At 36.6% G+C, this 17930-nt stretch overlaps 1 protein-coding gene across 1 annotated transcript in view; it reads left to right on the forward strand.

Moving 5' to 3' along the window:
* Positions 1 to 17930, forward strand: part of LOC136852935 (thioredoxin domain-containing protein 16-like) — a 96178-nt gene that overhangs the window by 50576 nt on the left and 27672 nt on the right. Inside the window, exons 13-16 of the mRNA XM_067127923.1 lie at positions 2776 to 3007; positions 4446 to 4579; positions 8158 to 8245; positions 15100 to 15235. Coding sequence (XP_066984024.1) covers positions 2776 to 3007; positions 4446 to 4579; positions 8158 to 8245; positions 15100 to 15235 — 590 coding nt within the window. The remainder of the gene's footprint in view (positions 1 to 2775; positions 3008 to 4445; positions 4580 to 8157; positions 8246 to 15099; positions 15236 to 17930) is intronic.

Genomic DNA, 17930 nt, shown 5'->3' on the forward strand with positions numbered 1-17930 from the left:
TATCAAGAGTGAAATTATTCATGAATTATGGGAAAAAGAGAGAATAACTTGAGAGAGAGAGGGTGAAATGATATTATGTTACATGTAACCTTAAACTATCATCCTAAAACACTTTACAGTAATAGTATTTTAATATTTCAGTATTATTTCAATAAGGGGGTCCCTCTTGTACAGAGGGGAGAGAAAACTGGTTTATTACCAGGGCAAAACTTACAAACCTGTTTCTTGCCCCAGGCTTTTATAACACACACACACACACACACACACACACACACACACACACACACACACACACACACACACACTCTCTCTCTCTTTAAGAAATGCATGTATTAAAATATGCATTGAAAAAAAACATTTTATTGATATTTTCATGTGTTTACGGTAATGTTAACATTTGAACATTAGTAAATAATTTTATCATAAAAAATGTAGTTAGTCATGAAAATACAGTAATTAGTGAATATTGCTCGATGAAACAGAAAATTACCAGAAATGGAGACAGAAGAAATACAAATGTCAAAACTGGAAACAGAGGAAAGTTCAGCTTAAGGTACCGAGGGAATGAGAGAGGTACCCTCCCCCCCTCAGAAAAATAAAATAAGCGAAGAATAGAAAAGGAAACCAAGTATGCACAAACAAAATTCAAGTTTGAAAAATGATGAACTTGAAAACATAACTTCTTTCCCAGTATATTCATCAAGAATGAAGAACTTCATGAAAATGATAAGATATAATATTCATTATGACAATTTTAAATTCAGAGAATGCTTACAAAAAAATGAAACAGCCATACAAGTGCATGGTAATCTAATTGGCTGCCATATTATTTTATAAAAGAATGTAATGTAAATAAACCAGTAGATAAAGAAACCTTATTAAATTTAAATACAGTAGGTCATTTATAGCCAACAAAAATTGAGAATATTCCTAAGCCTGAACTACACCCCACAGATTGCATGTGTGGATCGCTTGCTTTATTACAAAAAAATACTAGTTATATACAGATTTTTAAATAAACAGATCACTAAAGATATAGCAAATTTGTTAACTCAGTAACCTGTAATATTGAGTATGAATAGAAAGAAATGTACAATTTATTAATTACTTAGGTCATGAATATAAAATTCTTAAAGAAATTGAGGACTCACTCTCAATACCTTCAGTAATCACATGAATATAAGTGGCCTTAAAGGAAGATTACGTTAAGGAGAAATCTAGAGACTTTGAAAGAATAGGAACCTATGTACAACACTTAGTTGCTCACGTGCCTACAATTAATAAATATAAATTAACCAGTCACTCAAACTCAGGCGATGGGACACTTGGCACAACTCTTTATGTACATAATAAAATAACATTAGACAATATTTTAATCAATAGATTTCATCTTCAGATATCTACAATTAGATCATATCTAGTTGTTCATAAAATCATAACTGTAATTTTTATTACTAAAATCAGCTTTATAATTCAAATCTGTTGTTACATCTGTACAACAAATTTCAAACTATCTTTATTGGTAGTAGGTGATTTAATACTCCTCATCTAAACAAATATTATCAGTCAGGCACTTTGGAAGTCAAAGTAGGCAAGAACACCTCAGAAAAGTTGTGATTGAGAGGTTGGTTGATAGAAACATACAAGATATTCAGCGTAGACAACTAGTATCTATCTGCTTTGAAGGCAGTCAAACTGTATCCTGGATGTAAAATGAAATTTGAAAGCTCGGCACCAGCCATTTATAGGAACTGAGCATATAAGATAATCTCATTTTGGAACAGACTAACAGCTAAGGTTATGAATAGCACAACTACCTGTCATTTCAAGAATAGATTAGAAATTTTTTCTTTTTCAAGGTGTGCCCCATTGTGGACTAATAAGTCTTAAGATGCCTCTGTCCATATAAGTCCATGTATAAAGGTGGGCTACTGTATTTATATGTAGGAGTTAGTACTTCAGAGCAGTAAATTTCATAATACTGTATACAGTTATCAGTCATTTTAATGAGCATCAGAATATAAAGAACTCATGTGTTTCACCCCATAAAGGGATAACCTTTTTTGAAATGTGAATGATGATGATTTTAAGTAGTCTAATGAGATAATATATCACTTTGACATTAATTGCTGCAAAATATAAAAGTGCAAGAATTTCATGAAGCACCACTGGTATCATGAACTGTGAACAATGGTTGTGTTGTACTGAGGTCAGAGTAAAATCAAGAAAAATACTATTACTTTTGTTTTATAAGTTAGACTGAATTTTTGTTTAACAGCAGCTCATACTTCAACCTTGAATGAGTAATGCTATTAACTGTAGTGAATATAAATTATTGATTATTGATCCATTGTGAAAATAGGTTGTTCAGCACTAGATAACAGATAACTTTTTTCCCTGGCATCTTTTTAAAGATTTGTATATTTTTACAGATATGAAAATAAATGTAGGGATACAATTCAGATACAGTGCTATTATAATTTTGTTGGTCTGTGCTTTCACATTTTTAAGTTCCTCTATTTCAGAAAAGCTGTTCAGAAAGAATGCATGATGTTGATATATGGTGGTTGTGAAATGATCTTTTTGTGGATACTGTTCTTTTGAACATCTTAAATAGGCCTTAAACTACTTTACATTCATTATCTTTATCACTATTTAAAAAACAAAAAGCAAAATGAGTAGATGTGATGCTTTATTTTGTAAATTGCACATTTTTACTAGCTTTCCACAAATATCTTGAAGTTGTATTTTACCCAATCTTTTCTTTTCTTACAGGGGATCCTGTCAGCAGTATGCTGTTACAGCACATGAATGAAATTGTTCCTGTTCTCCATCAGTTTGGAAGTAAAGCTTCCTTGAACCGTGTCAACTGCTTTGATTGGCCAAAATTCTGTGATGGTTTAGGAATTGCTGGGTATCCAGAGCTAAGAATATACCCTAGAAAAGAACCAAATATTACCTATAATGGACATATTCATAGTGAAAGCTTGATGAAAACAATTTTGCTGTAAGAACAAATACATTATTTCGTTTTTTTTTTTGCTATGACGATATTCATAGGAGTATCTCAGTGCTGTACCCTGCTTACATTCATCAACATTAGCATCATCATCATCATCATTATTAATGTTTCTGCTTTAGAGTTTCCTTTTATGAGGTTAGATGTGAAATGAGCCATCCCCTGAGGCAAAACACCCACATCTTGTCCCTTTTTTTTACCTTCCGTAATTCATCTCCCCACTTTATTGGTGTTGTGCCTGTTCACATTTGTATATCACTTATGACACCAGTCTACTTGCTTGTCTATTGATTTTGACAAACACACATCCACAAGACACTCACTATTCTTTTGGATGTCAAGACTCCAAATTCTTTTGTTTAATTCCCAAATATAATCCTATAGGTAGAAGCAATTACACCTGTAATCCTTAACTCACCTATTTTGCTGGATGAGTAAGTAGTCTAGTTCAATATCTCAAGACACTGTACACTTGCAAAAGTGATGGATGTCCTTAAGACTATTATTATGCTTTGATGGAAGGCCATCACTTCTCATATTATGTCCATTATTTATGGAAACAGTGCATGGGTGAGCTGTGTCAGGAACATCATGGAATTTTAGTTTACCATTTTGGGCTAGGGCAGATGCATTTACTAATTACAATTCCTCTTGGGTGTCGGGTAATATCAAGGTATAGTGAATTCAGTTGAAAGTAATATTTTTGCTTGAATTAGATCCTAACTGGGGGAACCACCTCTTTCTCCTCCTCCTCAGCATCATCATCAGTGATAGTATGTCAGCTTTTTTAAGCATGTTGAATTATAAATGGGAAATAATCTGAGTGGATTTTTTTCCAAAATGTTATTTAGTGAAAGCATTAGAAGCATTTTTGTCACTGTGAAAGCATTAGAAGCATTTTTGTCACTTCAGTGTGTATTTCAGGTGGAAAAAATACTTTATTTGTGGCACCGGGACAAGTCTATATGTCTTGGAATTTTATACTCCGATGTATTATTAAAAGGGTGGTTAATACATTGTAGAAAAACTTGCAAGGTATTAATGATCCGTAAATGTTTTAATCAAAAGCAGGATTATTTATGAATAATATGGATTGTCTTTAGATATTGGTCTGAAATGTGGGAGTGATATTTCTGGAATTGTACATTTTTATACTTAAAGTAATTACTACACTACTTTGTCATTGTTGGTAATATGAAAATTTAACAGGTAAAAAGTTCCCATTGGTGTATAATTTTCAAAGTGGGCATGAAATTAATTCCAGGGTATACAGATTTATGCTTATTTAGGCAAATACTGGCATTGGAACAACAAATTAGCTGATAAATTTGCAAGTTCATGCATGTACTTCTGAAATGTCATAAGGTATGACTGAGTCCTATTCAGTTTATGATAATGCTAACAATATTTTATTTGTATTTTATAGGTCTGGAAATCCCCCTCCCATAGAATTAAGAAGTACTGATGAGGTTGAGAGGTTTTTAGCCCTGCAAACTGACATTCATCAAGCTTTCAATCTAATTCAGGGGGCAGCTGTTGGAATATTCTCCTCCAATGAAGGTAACAATTTCGTCCCAAAAATGTTCTTTTGTAAATGTCTTTGAGCTGTGGTAGTTAACCTATTCCATACCAGTCAATTTGAATTGATCATGGTACTTGTAGACACTGCACATAGAAGGATATGCATTAAACTCTCAAAGATCCAAATCTAATGATTCAGAGTTTGTGAAGTTCTAGACAGTTTTCTGTTTTTCTTATTTACAAACCAAAGATAATTTGGGAAAAGAGATAAAGATTTGGAAAGACTTATTTATAAAGCCATACTTGAACAAACAATTCAGTATAAATTGCATGCTGTGTTTTCAGCAAAATTTTCAGCATTAGGCTAAAATACAATAAAATTAAGGTAAAAGCACTGTAGTAAGATGTAAAAAATAGTCAGCTACACAACAAATGCCTTGACATTGAAGTATCATAGTTCCTTTTCAATGGAAGTGAGAGAAAATGAGGAGCACTGAAATAGATAGAAGAGACTGAAATATTTAAAATTTGTGTTCTTTTTAAATTGTAATATGAGAAGAAGGCAGTCAGTACTGTTCAGAACACTTTTGTGAGGTCGTGAATGAGAAATGAGTATAATTTGATTGATAAATCATGAGCTGAAGAAGACCTGATTGTTGTAAGGAGTGAATTCATGGGTTTTGAAGTAGAATCAGTATTAAAGAAATTTAGGAAATGGAAGGCACTTGGCTGTAATGGAATCACTGCAGAGATAGTTTTAGCTGAAAATTAAACGACTCCTCATGTCCTAACAATGCTGTTTTGCTGAAATGAAATGAGGAAACAAAGCTTGTTGAATGGGAACTGGAAGCCATAACAAATACCAGTTAATGGAAACCTAACTGAATGTAGAAAGTATAGAACTTTGCACATAATCAGTTGGCATGAAAATATTCAACATGCTGACTCTCAGTAGGCTGGAGAGAGAAACTAATGAAATGCTTGCAGATTAACAAGCTGGTTTTAGAAAAGGTAGGAACTCCACACACCAGATATTTGTATTAAGAACTGTTGTGCAGCACCTTACGAAATTCATCCTTTTAACCATTGCCAATTACAAACAACTTTGAGAATCACAGTGGTCAGCTAAAAGCTTGCTCAGGAAACATGGCAACTGTTCTACAAGTGTGTGACCATTGAGTGCAGGATTACTTTTATTGTCATTGCTTTAGTTGCTTTCTTTTATACTGTTTACTTTGATCATTACACCTTTTATCATTCCTATGTATGTATTGAACTTAATGTTTTCTTATAGAATTATACATGACAATCACAGTTTTTATAAATTTATACATGACAATACTGTGATTGGCTGTTGCTGAAAATGATATATATTAATATCTAGTTTTTGCAACCTCAGTTTTGTGTATATGCCCATCTATTCATTCTTATAAGATGAGCAGCACATTAGATGAGGAAAACTGGGTGAAAGGCGGGGGGGAAAGGGAGGCGCTATTATTGCTTGGGTATGATCCACAGGGTTGCCTGAGGCCTAGATAATATGTGTAAGTGAACTAAACTTGAAAGAAAAAAAGGAGGAATTGTACACATGCACTTAACCTTGTCTCCAACCTTGGACTGTGCCATAGCCATTGTACCATGGCCTTCCATGGTTTTGGGTTTGAGTTCCCTTGCCTGAGGGTACTATCAGGCATTTATCCTCTTTTTTTTTTTTTTTTTTTTTTTTTTTTTTTCCACTTCATTATTTTTTGAAAAGTGTGTAGGACAGGCTGATAAGAAAGCAAAAGTTGCTTGGTCGATTATCAGGAAAGTGCCTTCGTCATTACCTAATCTTTTCCTTCTGAGTGTTTTATAATTTCTAAACCCATCCTGACTGTCCTCCCCAAGTTGTGGCAAACTTGGCAGATTTTTTATTTGCCTAACAAGGCATGCCTGCTCGACCTTGTTGACTCATTAAAATATTAATATTGTAATAAGTCTCTTTATTAGTTTTGGTATTGATTTTATGTTGGTAATTTTAATTCCTTTGTGAGACATTGAGCTAAACCCTGGGCCTGTTACTCATTACAGTAAGAGAAATTGCAAAGTACAGTCCGACCTCAAAAACCCGGCATTCCGTGGTCTGGAAACTCCCATGCTCCAGGACATTTTTGAATCAGCTGCCATTAGTGTCTGAGCAGCTACGAGGGCAGTACCATGTTTCAGTTTTTTATTTTTTGGATTTTAGAACTGAAGATTGCTGTGTAAATACACAGAATGGTTTATTTCCAATGAAAACATTCTGTGAAACTCAAAAATATGCAGGATACAAAAGAACTGTAATTTGCACATACAGTAGTCATATATCTTCCGAAAACTCGTGTATTATGCTATCATTAAAATTTTGTCCAAAAACATGATTTCATCATATATGTCGTGTATAGTGCGAGATGTATTTTCAGTACATTACACTATATTTTCAGTAGATTACACTATGCTAGGCTCTCTATGCCTGTCTCAGTTTTGGTAGATGCCATTGATAATGCATATTATATCCAAGTTAGCTTTTAACTATTAAATAGGCCTAGGTGCCAAAGTTCATTAGGTTGAATGCAAATCTTCATACATTAAATCAGGCTTACCAACATTGTGACTTGTCTAAGAATTCATCAGTATTTCTTATAGTCTGAGAATTCATCAATATTTCTTATAGTCTAAGAATTCATCAGTATTTCTTATAGGTAATTAACAACCACTTACTATTGCATGCAAGACACTGGCATAAACAACAGCAAATATTGACATAAACATTTGAATCGGGAAACAGCCGTTTGCTGATGTCAGTTACCATAACTAACATTTTTATTAAGGGTTGCGTTTCAGTTGTCAACTTGTTAAAAATGTGCTTATTTTCGATGGTGACTTCCATAAATAAGAATAAAATAAATCAAATCTTTATTCACCCTTCACTCAGTGGAGAGGAAAGTGTTAAGAAATTATGCCATTAAATTTATGGTTGTAGCTGTGGCTGAAGAAACGAATAATGTTGTGTATGGGCTTGAAGTGTCAGAAACCTTTTCAGGCCCATCCATAACATGGATGCCAGTAGTTTTAAGACCCAGGCCCCTAGGATGAGAACTGTTTGATGGGAGGGTTAAAATTTGTGGAAGATGAAGAACAGAAAAAACATTTGTAGCAGAATTTCATAGGCCCTTTGCATGCCAGTGTTGGAGGCCATGATCATTATCTTTCTTAAAAACTTCATAGATAGATAACCAAGCATTATAGTATTTTGGCTCATGATTATATCATAACTCTCTCTCTCTCTCTCTCTCTCTCTCTCTCTCTCTCTCTCTCTCTCTCTCTCTCTCTCTCTCTCTCTCTCCATTAAAGCTATTTATTAATTATTTGTGAATGGAAACCTACTGTAATGCTTTCATATCCATTTTATTATTGATAATATCACTGGGAGGTAACTGAAGAATGATCTTTCATCTTACAATTATATTATAGGCTAATTGGCCATAGACTAGCCTATTATTAACTTGTACAAAAGTCCAGATTGTCTGCCTCTACCCTCATTAGTATGGACCTTTGGGAATATATTATACAATACTAAAGAACACCTCATTTTCCAGATTCTGTACCCTTCATGGAAGCAGCAGAATTCCTAAGATCTAGTCACCTAACTGGACGTTACATATCTAAACAGGCTGCCAGTGACATGTATGTTATGTTGATCTAATTGTGATGCCTCAACTAAATCTGTTTGTTTATTTTTCTGCAAGTAATGTATGTGATATCTTCAGTTATGCATGTGAGTTGGCAGTTACTTCATCTTTTATTTGAAACATATGAATATTTGTGGCTGATGGAGGTTAGATATAAATTTTACCTTCCACCTATCTGTTTGCTGTATTCTTGCTTCCTTTTAATAGTTTTGACCTTTTGTCCTCAGCTGTTTAGAACTTCTGCATTAGGCAGCATCTGTATGTTGAAGTTACTCATAATTTTAGCATGTATATGTGATACTCCTGTTCACTGCAGGGAATGTTTAAAATGAAATGATGTGCCATCATTCTTTACTCTATATAATAATCTTTTTGAGATCCCTCTAAAGCTAACGTTGAATTACTGTAGTTACAGTGTTTGTGAAGATCTTGCCATGCTAATTTCAATTTTGCCGATTGCACCTTAGCATATAAATGAAATTTTGTTTAGAACTCTAAATTTTGTCCATGTACACTTTTCAAATTTAGGCAAAGTTAATTGACTTCTTCAAAGTCCTGTTATGCTGGTATTCATCTGATATTTAAGGATTATCTTATGTGTGTTGGTTCTGTCTGATTTCTTTTTTTTTTTTACGCTAGGTTGCTGTTGTATATGTTTGTGTGTATGCACATGTGCATGCATGCATACATACCCACAACTGCACACACATACACAGATAAACCTTGGTTTGTTCCGACATAAGAACTGACGCTTTCATATGTGGGGGTACTCTGCCCTTGGCTAGTTTTGGCTGTTCTCAAATCATCTTTGAAAAACAAAATCCTAACTCTACCTGGGTCATGTGGGGTGACCTGACCCCGACCCCTTCTGCCATTTGTCTTCAGAGTCGAACTTGCATTCACACATTTTCCAATTTGTCTCTCTAGTTTTGTGTTCATAATAGTTTCCTTATATTCTGTGTGATTGGGAGTATGCACTCCCAGTTCCTAGCATTTGCCTGACCCTGTTTACTGTTTTTAGTGTTGACATCTTCAGTTCTGTGGTGATTGTTGCTGTGCGTTAGGCTTGGGTCTTTGTTCCTGAGTGTAGGGCAGAGGAGTGAAGGATCACGCAAGTGCCTCCCACGTGCATTCTTCCTCTCAAAATATGTGAACAGTGCATAGTTTAGTATCATTTTCTTTGTGAGGAGGATTCCATCCCGAGTTTTTCACAATGTAGCTAAACAGGTTTTATGTGGATAGAAGAGAAAAGGAAACCCATTCCAAATTTTTCATAACATAATTACAAAGAGTTTTGTGTCTTTCTGTGAGATCTATTTGGGATCAAGGAAAGTGCTTGTTCAGTACCTGTGTGTTCGTGTCTTTTTTCCCCACACCTGAGTGTTAGAGAGCCTTCTCTTTCTTCCCACGGTGATGGAATAGAATGGGAAACCAGAAGTGCGACGTTGCGCGGGCAAGGACAAGTCCTGTGAAAAATTTGTGCTGCCTATAGACGTTGACCCCCATTCCATGTGCATCATGTACAGGGGTCAGGAATGTTCCCATGAGGCCTCGTGTGTAGAGTGCGTATCATGGCCTTCTCCCCAGTGGAAAAAGTATGAAAGGAGACAGATGAAGAAAACCACCCCTGTCTCCAGAGAACCTCCCCGTTCCTTCTCTCTCCCCCACCGTCACTGCCACTACAAACTCCTACTCCATTGCCTGTCATGTCTGTTAAGGAGATTTTTCCTCTCCCTGTACCTTCCACTAAGTAGAAATCAGATCAAGTTTAGCAAGCTCTTTGGCAGGTCCTCAAGATAGGGTTTTGAGATAGCAGCGAGACGGAGTCAGGAGAACCGAGTGGGGGTTTTGGAAAGAACAGGCCGGAATCACCCTACAGTCCTAGGTCTAAAGAATACCCGTTCAACCCACCAGCTACCCAAACGTGCCCCTTTCTGTGCAGGTAAACGCTGGGTTGGATTATGACATCAGAGAGTCCTGGTGTTCAGTGCAAAGCTCTTCTGTATACCCATTGCAATAAAATGGTAAACTAAAACTATCCATTGCATAACAGCCACTTTTATTGCTTTCGGTATCTGTACCTATACAAAAAAAATTTTTGTTATTGTGATATTTACAGGTGTTCTTTCAATAAAGTAAAATGAAAGGAGTAACTTTTCACAGCAGTCCAAGATACGTGGAAATGAGTGCCATAGGACAGAAAAAATATAATCCGGGAATGCATATGGGTCAAACATGTCAAACCAAGGCGAAATTCTTAAACGTATGGTAAAAACAGCAAAATCAGTGAAGGTTCTGGGAAGTAAAGTTCTTTGCCCTTTTCAAAAGGGATTTTTAATTCCCTCACAGTCTTTGCCCAAATTGCTACAAACCGTAAAAGACAAATTCGATATATTTATGTACAATAATATACAGACAAAATTAAGATGGACTTGAGCTTTTCGTTACTTGCCTACAACAGATAGGAGATTGCTATCAGCACCCATCAACAGTTGCAGTGAAGCAAAGAATTAGATGTCATCTTTTAGGGAAAGACGGTTCTCTCCTGGGATCAAAATATAATGCAGATAACTAACAGCTGGTGCATTCCATTCTTTGCTTGGAATGCAAACTTCTTCCCTTGGTAATGATGATGAGTTACAACAACGTGAATTGAGTCTTGCAGCCATAATCTTTTGTTACCAGGGAATTTCAGGGCGAAAGAAAAAGAAATTAGCTTTACTGAAAGTTTGCAAGAGACTGACAATGAATAACTTGGTGTAGAATATTTCAGCAGATTTATTGCCCATAAGTTTCCACAATATTTATGTCTTGGGTTGTATTTCCAATTAGAAGGTAGCTCATGGACAGGTATAATAAACAGAGGTGATAAAAATTAATGAAACTCTCTAAAGAATTTTATGAAGAACAGAAAACAATGGAAAAATATTTAAATACTAGCATGGTGAAAAAGGACTAAGAGCTGGAAAAGGAACTGTCAAAAAGTTAGATGTAGAAATGTCAAATTTTACTCATTGGCCTTTCAATCAGGTCACATATTTTATTCGTTTTTGAATGTTTCTTTAAAATAAGAATATTAAATAGAGAAATAATTTCTTTAAAAAAATATGGGACGAAATAAAGAGGCCGTAAAAGAATGTTTTCAAATTCTAGCTAATGTGTGTGTGGAGTGATTGGTATTTCCTTTTTAGAGAGTTGTTTACTCTTAATTCTATAATAATTTCTAAGTAATGTATCTAAATACAGTGTTAGTTTTTAAGCAATGTATCTGTTTGAAAAATTGCACATACATTGTTCGTAGGACACATCATAGACCACAGTGTGATTTATCACCAGAAATTGGTTGTACACAACAGTGAAAATTTTTGTAAGGTGTGTTTTTCAATATTTTCAAGCATTACATATTTTTTAATATGAAAAATTGTTGAAATTCTTTAGACCCTGCTATAGTTCTTTCTAAGTGATTGGTGATCAAAGTAGAAGAACTGAAGTGCCGTTCACAGTAGAAGAACTGAAGTGTCGTTCACATGGCCGGAGGAGACGGAGATACCTTACAGAGTCAGACCTCTCCTCCAGACCTTCTCCGTTGTGGAGGTATAGACACCATCTGTGACTGTCTTCCAGCAGGTTTAGTGCGTAACTGCAAAGGAACCACCCTAGGAGGGACGGCTCGTGCTCCTACATGGAGCATATGTCGGATAGCATCCCAGAGACAAAACAAACCATGCAACTACCATGGTCTCCATTAGTAGCAAGCATTTTAAAGGAGTCAGACAGCCTAGTAGAGGGGGGAGCAAGGCTCCCTGGCCTTTGCCAGATCTCAAAAATTGCTGCCCCCACCTTTTCCCCCACTAAGCCAAGTACTATGTCCAGGAAGAGGCCAGCTCCCTTCCCGGGAGTGTGAATGCGGTGGTCTGCTGACTTTCGGGCAACGTACTGTTGGATAATCTTTGCCAAATAAGCCCCAAATTCACCAGTGGGGAAATGATGAACCCCGAAGTGATGTTGGGAAGGGCGTTGATGACAGGTGCCAGGGGGCATGGATGAAGGATATGAAACAGGTTGTACCATCCTAAAAATGGCACTGCATGAAGGTGTATATGGCTCCAGCGGGGAAGGCTCTGTCTTACATGGCCAAGCATGTGGCCCATGCGTAGGTTAATATTATCCTCAAAATGAGGGAGTCCCACTTGTCATTGGCTCAGAAGCACGTCTCAGCCAATAGTTGGCCCAGCCTAAGGAATGGCCCCCTCATGGATGCATCCATGTACTTCTCTCCTGAATTGCTGATTCAGGCGATAACCAAGAAGAGAGATGTGAAGAACTTCTTGTCAGCGGCCTCGCTCAAGTTGGCTTCGAGAGGGCAGTCGAACGACATGTTGGGCCAAAGTAGGCCCACAATGACCTCAAGACAGTCATTTCCCCTCAATTCCAACAACAGGGTCTCCCAGCCACTCTGGGAAAACCATGACAGGTGGGTAGGAAGGCAGTCCTTCCAGACCTCTCAGCCCCTCCATCCTGGGAAGCGAAACAGGATAGGGAAGAGAGGGGACACTAGATGAGGTTTGGATGTTTCCACCCCCAGATCAGACCAAGGTGGGGGCATTGTCTGGGGAACGAAGTGCCCAGAGTGGCAGCAGTATGGAGCAGAGGACCTGTCAACATCATGGGAGTTGTTGGCAACCCCAAGTATGGAGTGTCACCAAGGTCCTAGTTTTGAGGAAAATCCCCTATGAACCACTCAGACTGGGACTTGACCCTAAATTCGTTGTCCTGTTGGAACTGGCACCAATAAAGGGGGTGGGCAAACTTCATTCCCTCTCATACGATGTGACCCACACCTATGGATGGCCATCGATGGGCTTTAACTTCCACCCAGAGTTTTTGACGAAAACCCAGAACACCTCCACACACAATCCAAGGTACAATGTTTTTTCCCTTCCTTCACGTAAGGACTTTGTAGGTAATGAATAGGATGAAATGGTCCTATGCCTAGTCAGAGCTTTGAGAGCCTACCTTAAGCATACAACCCACCATAGACCAGTATGTTGTAGACTGTTCTTAAGTATGGGCCAAGAGAACAGGGCGGTATCAAGGAACAGTCATCATCATCTGGCTGAGAGAGGTAATTGGAAGGGCATACTGTTTGGAAGGTAACAAAGACCCTGCCCCAGCCGGAGTCAGGGCTCACGACATCAGGGGAATAGGTCAGTCAGTGGTGTTTAAGAACCACTCGGTAGGGCAGGTCCTCCGGGCCAGAGTCTGGAAGAGGTAGATGACATTCACCTCTTTCTCCCTTAAGGATGTAGCATACAAGCCTTGAGATACCTTTGCCTTAGGTCCGGTGGTGGCTGCACAACAAGTCATTCAACTACGCAGAGCCCTACGGTAGCTCTGTCGGGAGGGGAAGGCTTCATAATCAACATTATGAAAAAAAAGTAAGTACATCACATCAGCTTACATCCTTGCAAGCCCTTGGAGGTGTTAGGGGTAACATTCCTACATGTTAACCTAAGAGATCATCCTCCCACCTTCGGGTGAGGCTCCATATATGAAAGCTTAGGTTCATAAATGTGTCAGAACAAATACCAAATTAAAACTAAATTTGTATTTTTCATGACATACGAATGTAGTCTCAATCTCTCACTCCTAGGAGGTTGAGCGGAGCTGTGTACAGGCTGTCCCAGACAATGATAGAAGGGGTTGGGGTCAGGTCACCCCATGTGACCCAGGGAGCACTAGAATTTTGTTTTTCAGAGACATATCGAGAACAGTCGGCTAAGCGCAGAGTACTCCATACATGAAAGCATAGGTTCATATGTTAGGAAAGATACAAATTTCTTTTTAATTTGGTATTTCAGGACAGCTCTCAGTTGCACAACTTGGTGTTTGGATGTTTTGTGAGTGAGAAATTTGCTCCATATGTTTGGCCGCTGTACAAGCAAAAAGGAGCAGTTATTCAGTGCACAACTGCTACACTGTCTTGAATTTCTTTGTGTTTTTTGGGGTATCTTGTGCAAATTAGTCATTATAGGACGTAAGGAGGTTAGATATAATAGCAGACAGAAAAAGGATGATAGATAGAATATTGATGTAGTAAATGTAAAAGAAATTCATAGCATGATTTGAAAGTGCTGTCTGCTTTCTGGTTTAACCATAGATGCAGATTTTCATTCCTTGGGTTGCATGCATCAGGTGTTCAAGACTTGTGTACTTCTCCCTGATTCTTGAAGCCATAGGTACAACTGCTTATTTGGTCCAGTTGCCCTTCCCAGCAAGTTCTATGAACCCCGCTCAATTTATTTTTGGAGTCTTGCTGCTTGATCTGTTCCCACCTAAATTGAAATTTTGGCTGTATTTCAGATGAGCTCTTAATGAAGCAAAAGTAATTCTTAATTTAAAATATGCTCTCATTCTTGCTCTGCATGTGTCATATTTTATTTTTTAGTGTCTTCTATCATTTATTTAGGCATAATTTCTCAAGTAGGGTATGCTTTATTGCCAGCACAAAGCCATTACTTATAATTTGGACTCCCTCCTCACAACCCAGCCTTTTCCTGCAGTTAATGTCCCAGGCTGCAAGAAATGAGGCTGTTGAATACAGGGATTGTTGCCATCCTCTGTATAGTATGTGAAGCAGAAGACAGTGTGTGTGAGGTTTCTTGGATTATGAAATTTGTCATTATTGCTTGGTATATGGGTTTGTTTTGAAAGAGTTTGTTTTGTGTTTTAAAGTTATATGGTTCAGAGAATTGAGACAAAGCATTCTTTTAAGTTAATATAATTACAGAAATTGTAATGTTTTATATTGGTGGCAGAGAATCAACATTGATGTTTAGTTTCCCTCAGGTGCAGCAGTGGTTTTGGATGCGTTCTAGTCAGCAAACCCAAAGATTTACTTCAGCCTAGGACTGTGTTGGAAACTGGACTTAACAATTCTTCTAGGATAACAGTGTTCTTACAGCACTCAACTGATTTTGTGTTGGTAAGTTGTTACTTTTTGCTTTTAAGTCTTCAGCCTTTGACTTTTATCAGAGGAAGAAATGCTTCATAAAATTATTAAAATGTTTTTTTTTAAGCTTGCTGTGTGATTTTTACTATAATTAAATAATATTAAAATGCTCTGTATAGTAAAAATATCTAGGACCCTGTACATGTAACTGCCTAGTAGCTGAATTGATACAAAGAGTATGTTATGGAATATTCTTGGAAGTGAATGATCAAAAGTGTGCATTTTAAGAGTACAGCTTAATGAAGTGGATCAGTGACCATCAAAATAAAAGTAAAAAGACAGAGAGAAGGGAAGAGCAGTGTAAAAACTTATCTGTAGTTTGTCTTTTATTTCATGTTGACACCTGCCATGTATCTGATAATCAGTAGTCATGTGCTAGTAACAGATTATCCCTAGGGCCATATTGATTTATATAAATATCTTGTAAATATTCACTTAATATTATTAAACCAAAAGGGTACTGGATTGTTAAGTTTATCTCTGATAGTGTTTGCTTGTTGTTGAGAATCCTTTTTATTTAGTTTTCATCCCTTTTGGTCATGTAGCCTGTAAAAGGAAAGCCATCAGTCAGCAAAATTTATGCAAAAGAAGATAAATGAATCACAAAATATTTAACCAATAACTGGCATTTTAATGAAGTAGAGATCCAGTACTGAGATTCCAAGAAATAAATTCATATTTAAGCTACATTACTGGTCTGGTGCATGCTTCATTTTTCACTTTGTATATGTCAACCCAGTAAAAGTAGTATTTGACTCAGTGATCAGGTTAAACTACCTGTGAATACAGGCAACTCTCACTACTCAAATTTATCAGTTGTACACTTTTGCATGCTTTAATTTTCTTTATCAAAAATCTTTGTGTGATCACCTATGGTTGCTTTATACAGTCTGGCTATGATTTTTTCCAAAAATTTTTTTTTTCATTATGAAATCGTAATAGAATTTACTAAAATTGTCTTCCCAAGCTCATGATATTCCTTCATTATAAGGCAGGCTGTACATTTAAATATTTGATTTTCTACAAAGTTATTTTTTTTATACAACTCCATTAGTTATAGTGTCATTTTGTTTGCCACAAACTATCCTAGACAAAAATTCTTCAAAGGAACAAAGGAAGATCTACTGTGGTATTTGGTTACTGTGCATGTGCAATCATATCAGTGGGCTTCAGGATTATCAACAAGGCTCTTATTTGTGGGGTTCTACCTTTTGACAAGGGAAACATTGGACAATAAGGAGGGACCAGATGTATTTTACAGGTTCACAATCCCTTATCCGAAACCCTTGGGGCAAGTTGTGTGTCAGTTTTGGGATTTTTTTGGATTTTGCAGCGGAAGGTTACTCTTGAAACATGCACATTTAATTTCCAGCAATAACATTCCATAAAACTAAAAAATATACAGCATCTCAAAGAAATGTAACTTGTTCATGTATCATATGATCCTTAAAATTTTATACCAAAACATGATTTCATCACATATGTATAGTGAGAGATGCATTTTCAGTAGATTGCATGAGGACATGCTTAATGTGCAGGTTTATTTTTTTGGATATATTATACTAGGCTAGGCTTCCTATGCCTGTCGGTTTCAGTAGATTTCACTGATAAGGCAGATGCAAGTCAGCTTCTAACTAGTTAATAAGCCCAGGAGCAAATGCTCAGTAGTTTTAAGTGTGAATCGCCATACATTCAACCAGGCTTACCAGACTCGTGTAAGACTTCATTACTGTTTATTACAATTAACAACCAATTGCTAGTGCATGCAAAACACGAGTAAACAACAGCAAGTACTGACATAAACAGCCAAATTGAGAAAAAGCCATTTGACAATGTAGGTTACTGTAACTAATGCACATTTAGGAATTGCACTTCATTTGTCAACTTGTTAACAACTTACTCATTTTCTGTGTAATTCCGTAAATAAAAATGAAATATATTTTTATTCATCCTTCATGTAATGGAGGTGTTAAGAAATTGTCGCTAAATTTATGCAGCAGGTTATATTTGTGGCTGAAGAAATTATTAATGAGCAGATTGCAAAATGTTTTTGGAGGCAAAAGGAAATGTCTGAAACTGGCAAAATCAAACATTTAGTTTACTATTTATAAATAAAGAAGTTGCATTTTTTAAACCCAGCTCTAAATTTACAAAAGAAATGTACAGTGAACCCCCCGTATTCGCGGGGGATGCGTCCCACACTCCCCGGCGAATAGTTCAAATGCGTGAATGCTTAAAACTCATCTAAAAACACTTAGAACTGCCCATTTTGATAGCTTAAACCAAGAAAAACCCTGTAAAAATGCTTATACCTGAGTGTTTTTATAGTTTTATCACAAAAAGTGCATTTATTCATGAAAATGATATGAAAATACAGTAATTAGTGAATATTTGTCAGTGAAAAATACCGCGAATGGGCGAATTTTCCGCGTATGATAGCTAGATATGTTCACAGAGAAACCCGCGAATACGTGAGTCCGTGAACCATGAGAACGCGAATACGGGGGGTTTACTGTATCTCTGAATTAAGTTACATTCAGCAACTAATAACAGTGACAATGTCGGTAAAGTGCAATCAGCTGATGATTTCAAGAATGTAAACAACCAAAATGCAAATGGCACACGATCGCTTGGTTCATAATATGTAATACTATATGACAGTAATACG

Source organism: Macrobrachium rosenbergii, chromosome 3, assembly GCF_040412425.1.
Source record: "Macrobrachium rosenbergii isolate ZJJX-2024 chromosome 3, ASM4041242v1, whole genome shotgun sequence".
Taxonomy (NCBI): Eukaryota; Metazoa; Arthropoda; class Malacostraca; order Decapoda; family Palaemonidae; genus Macrobrachium; species Macrobrachium rosenbergii.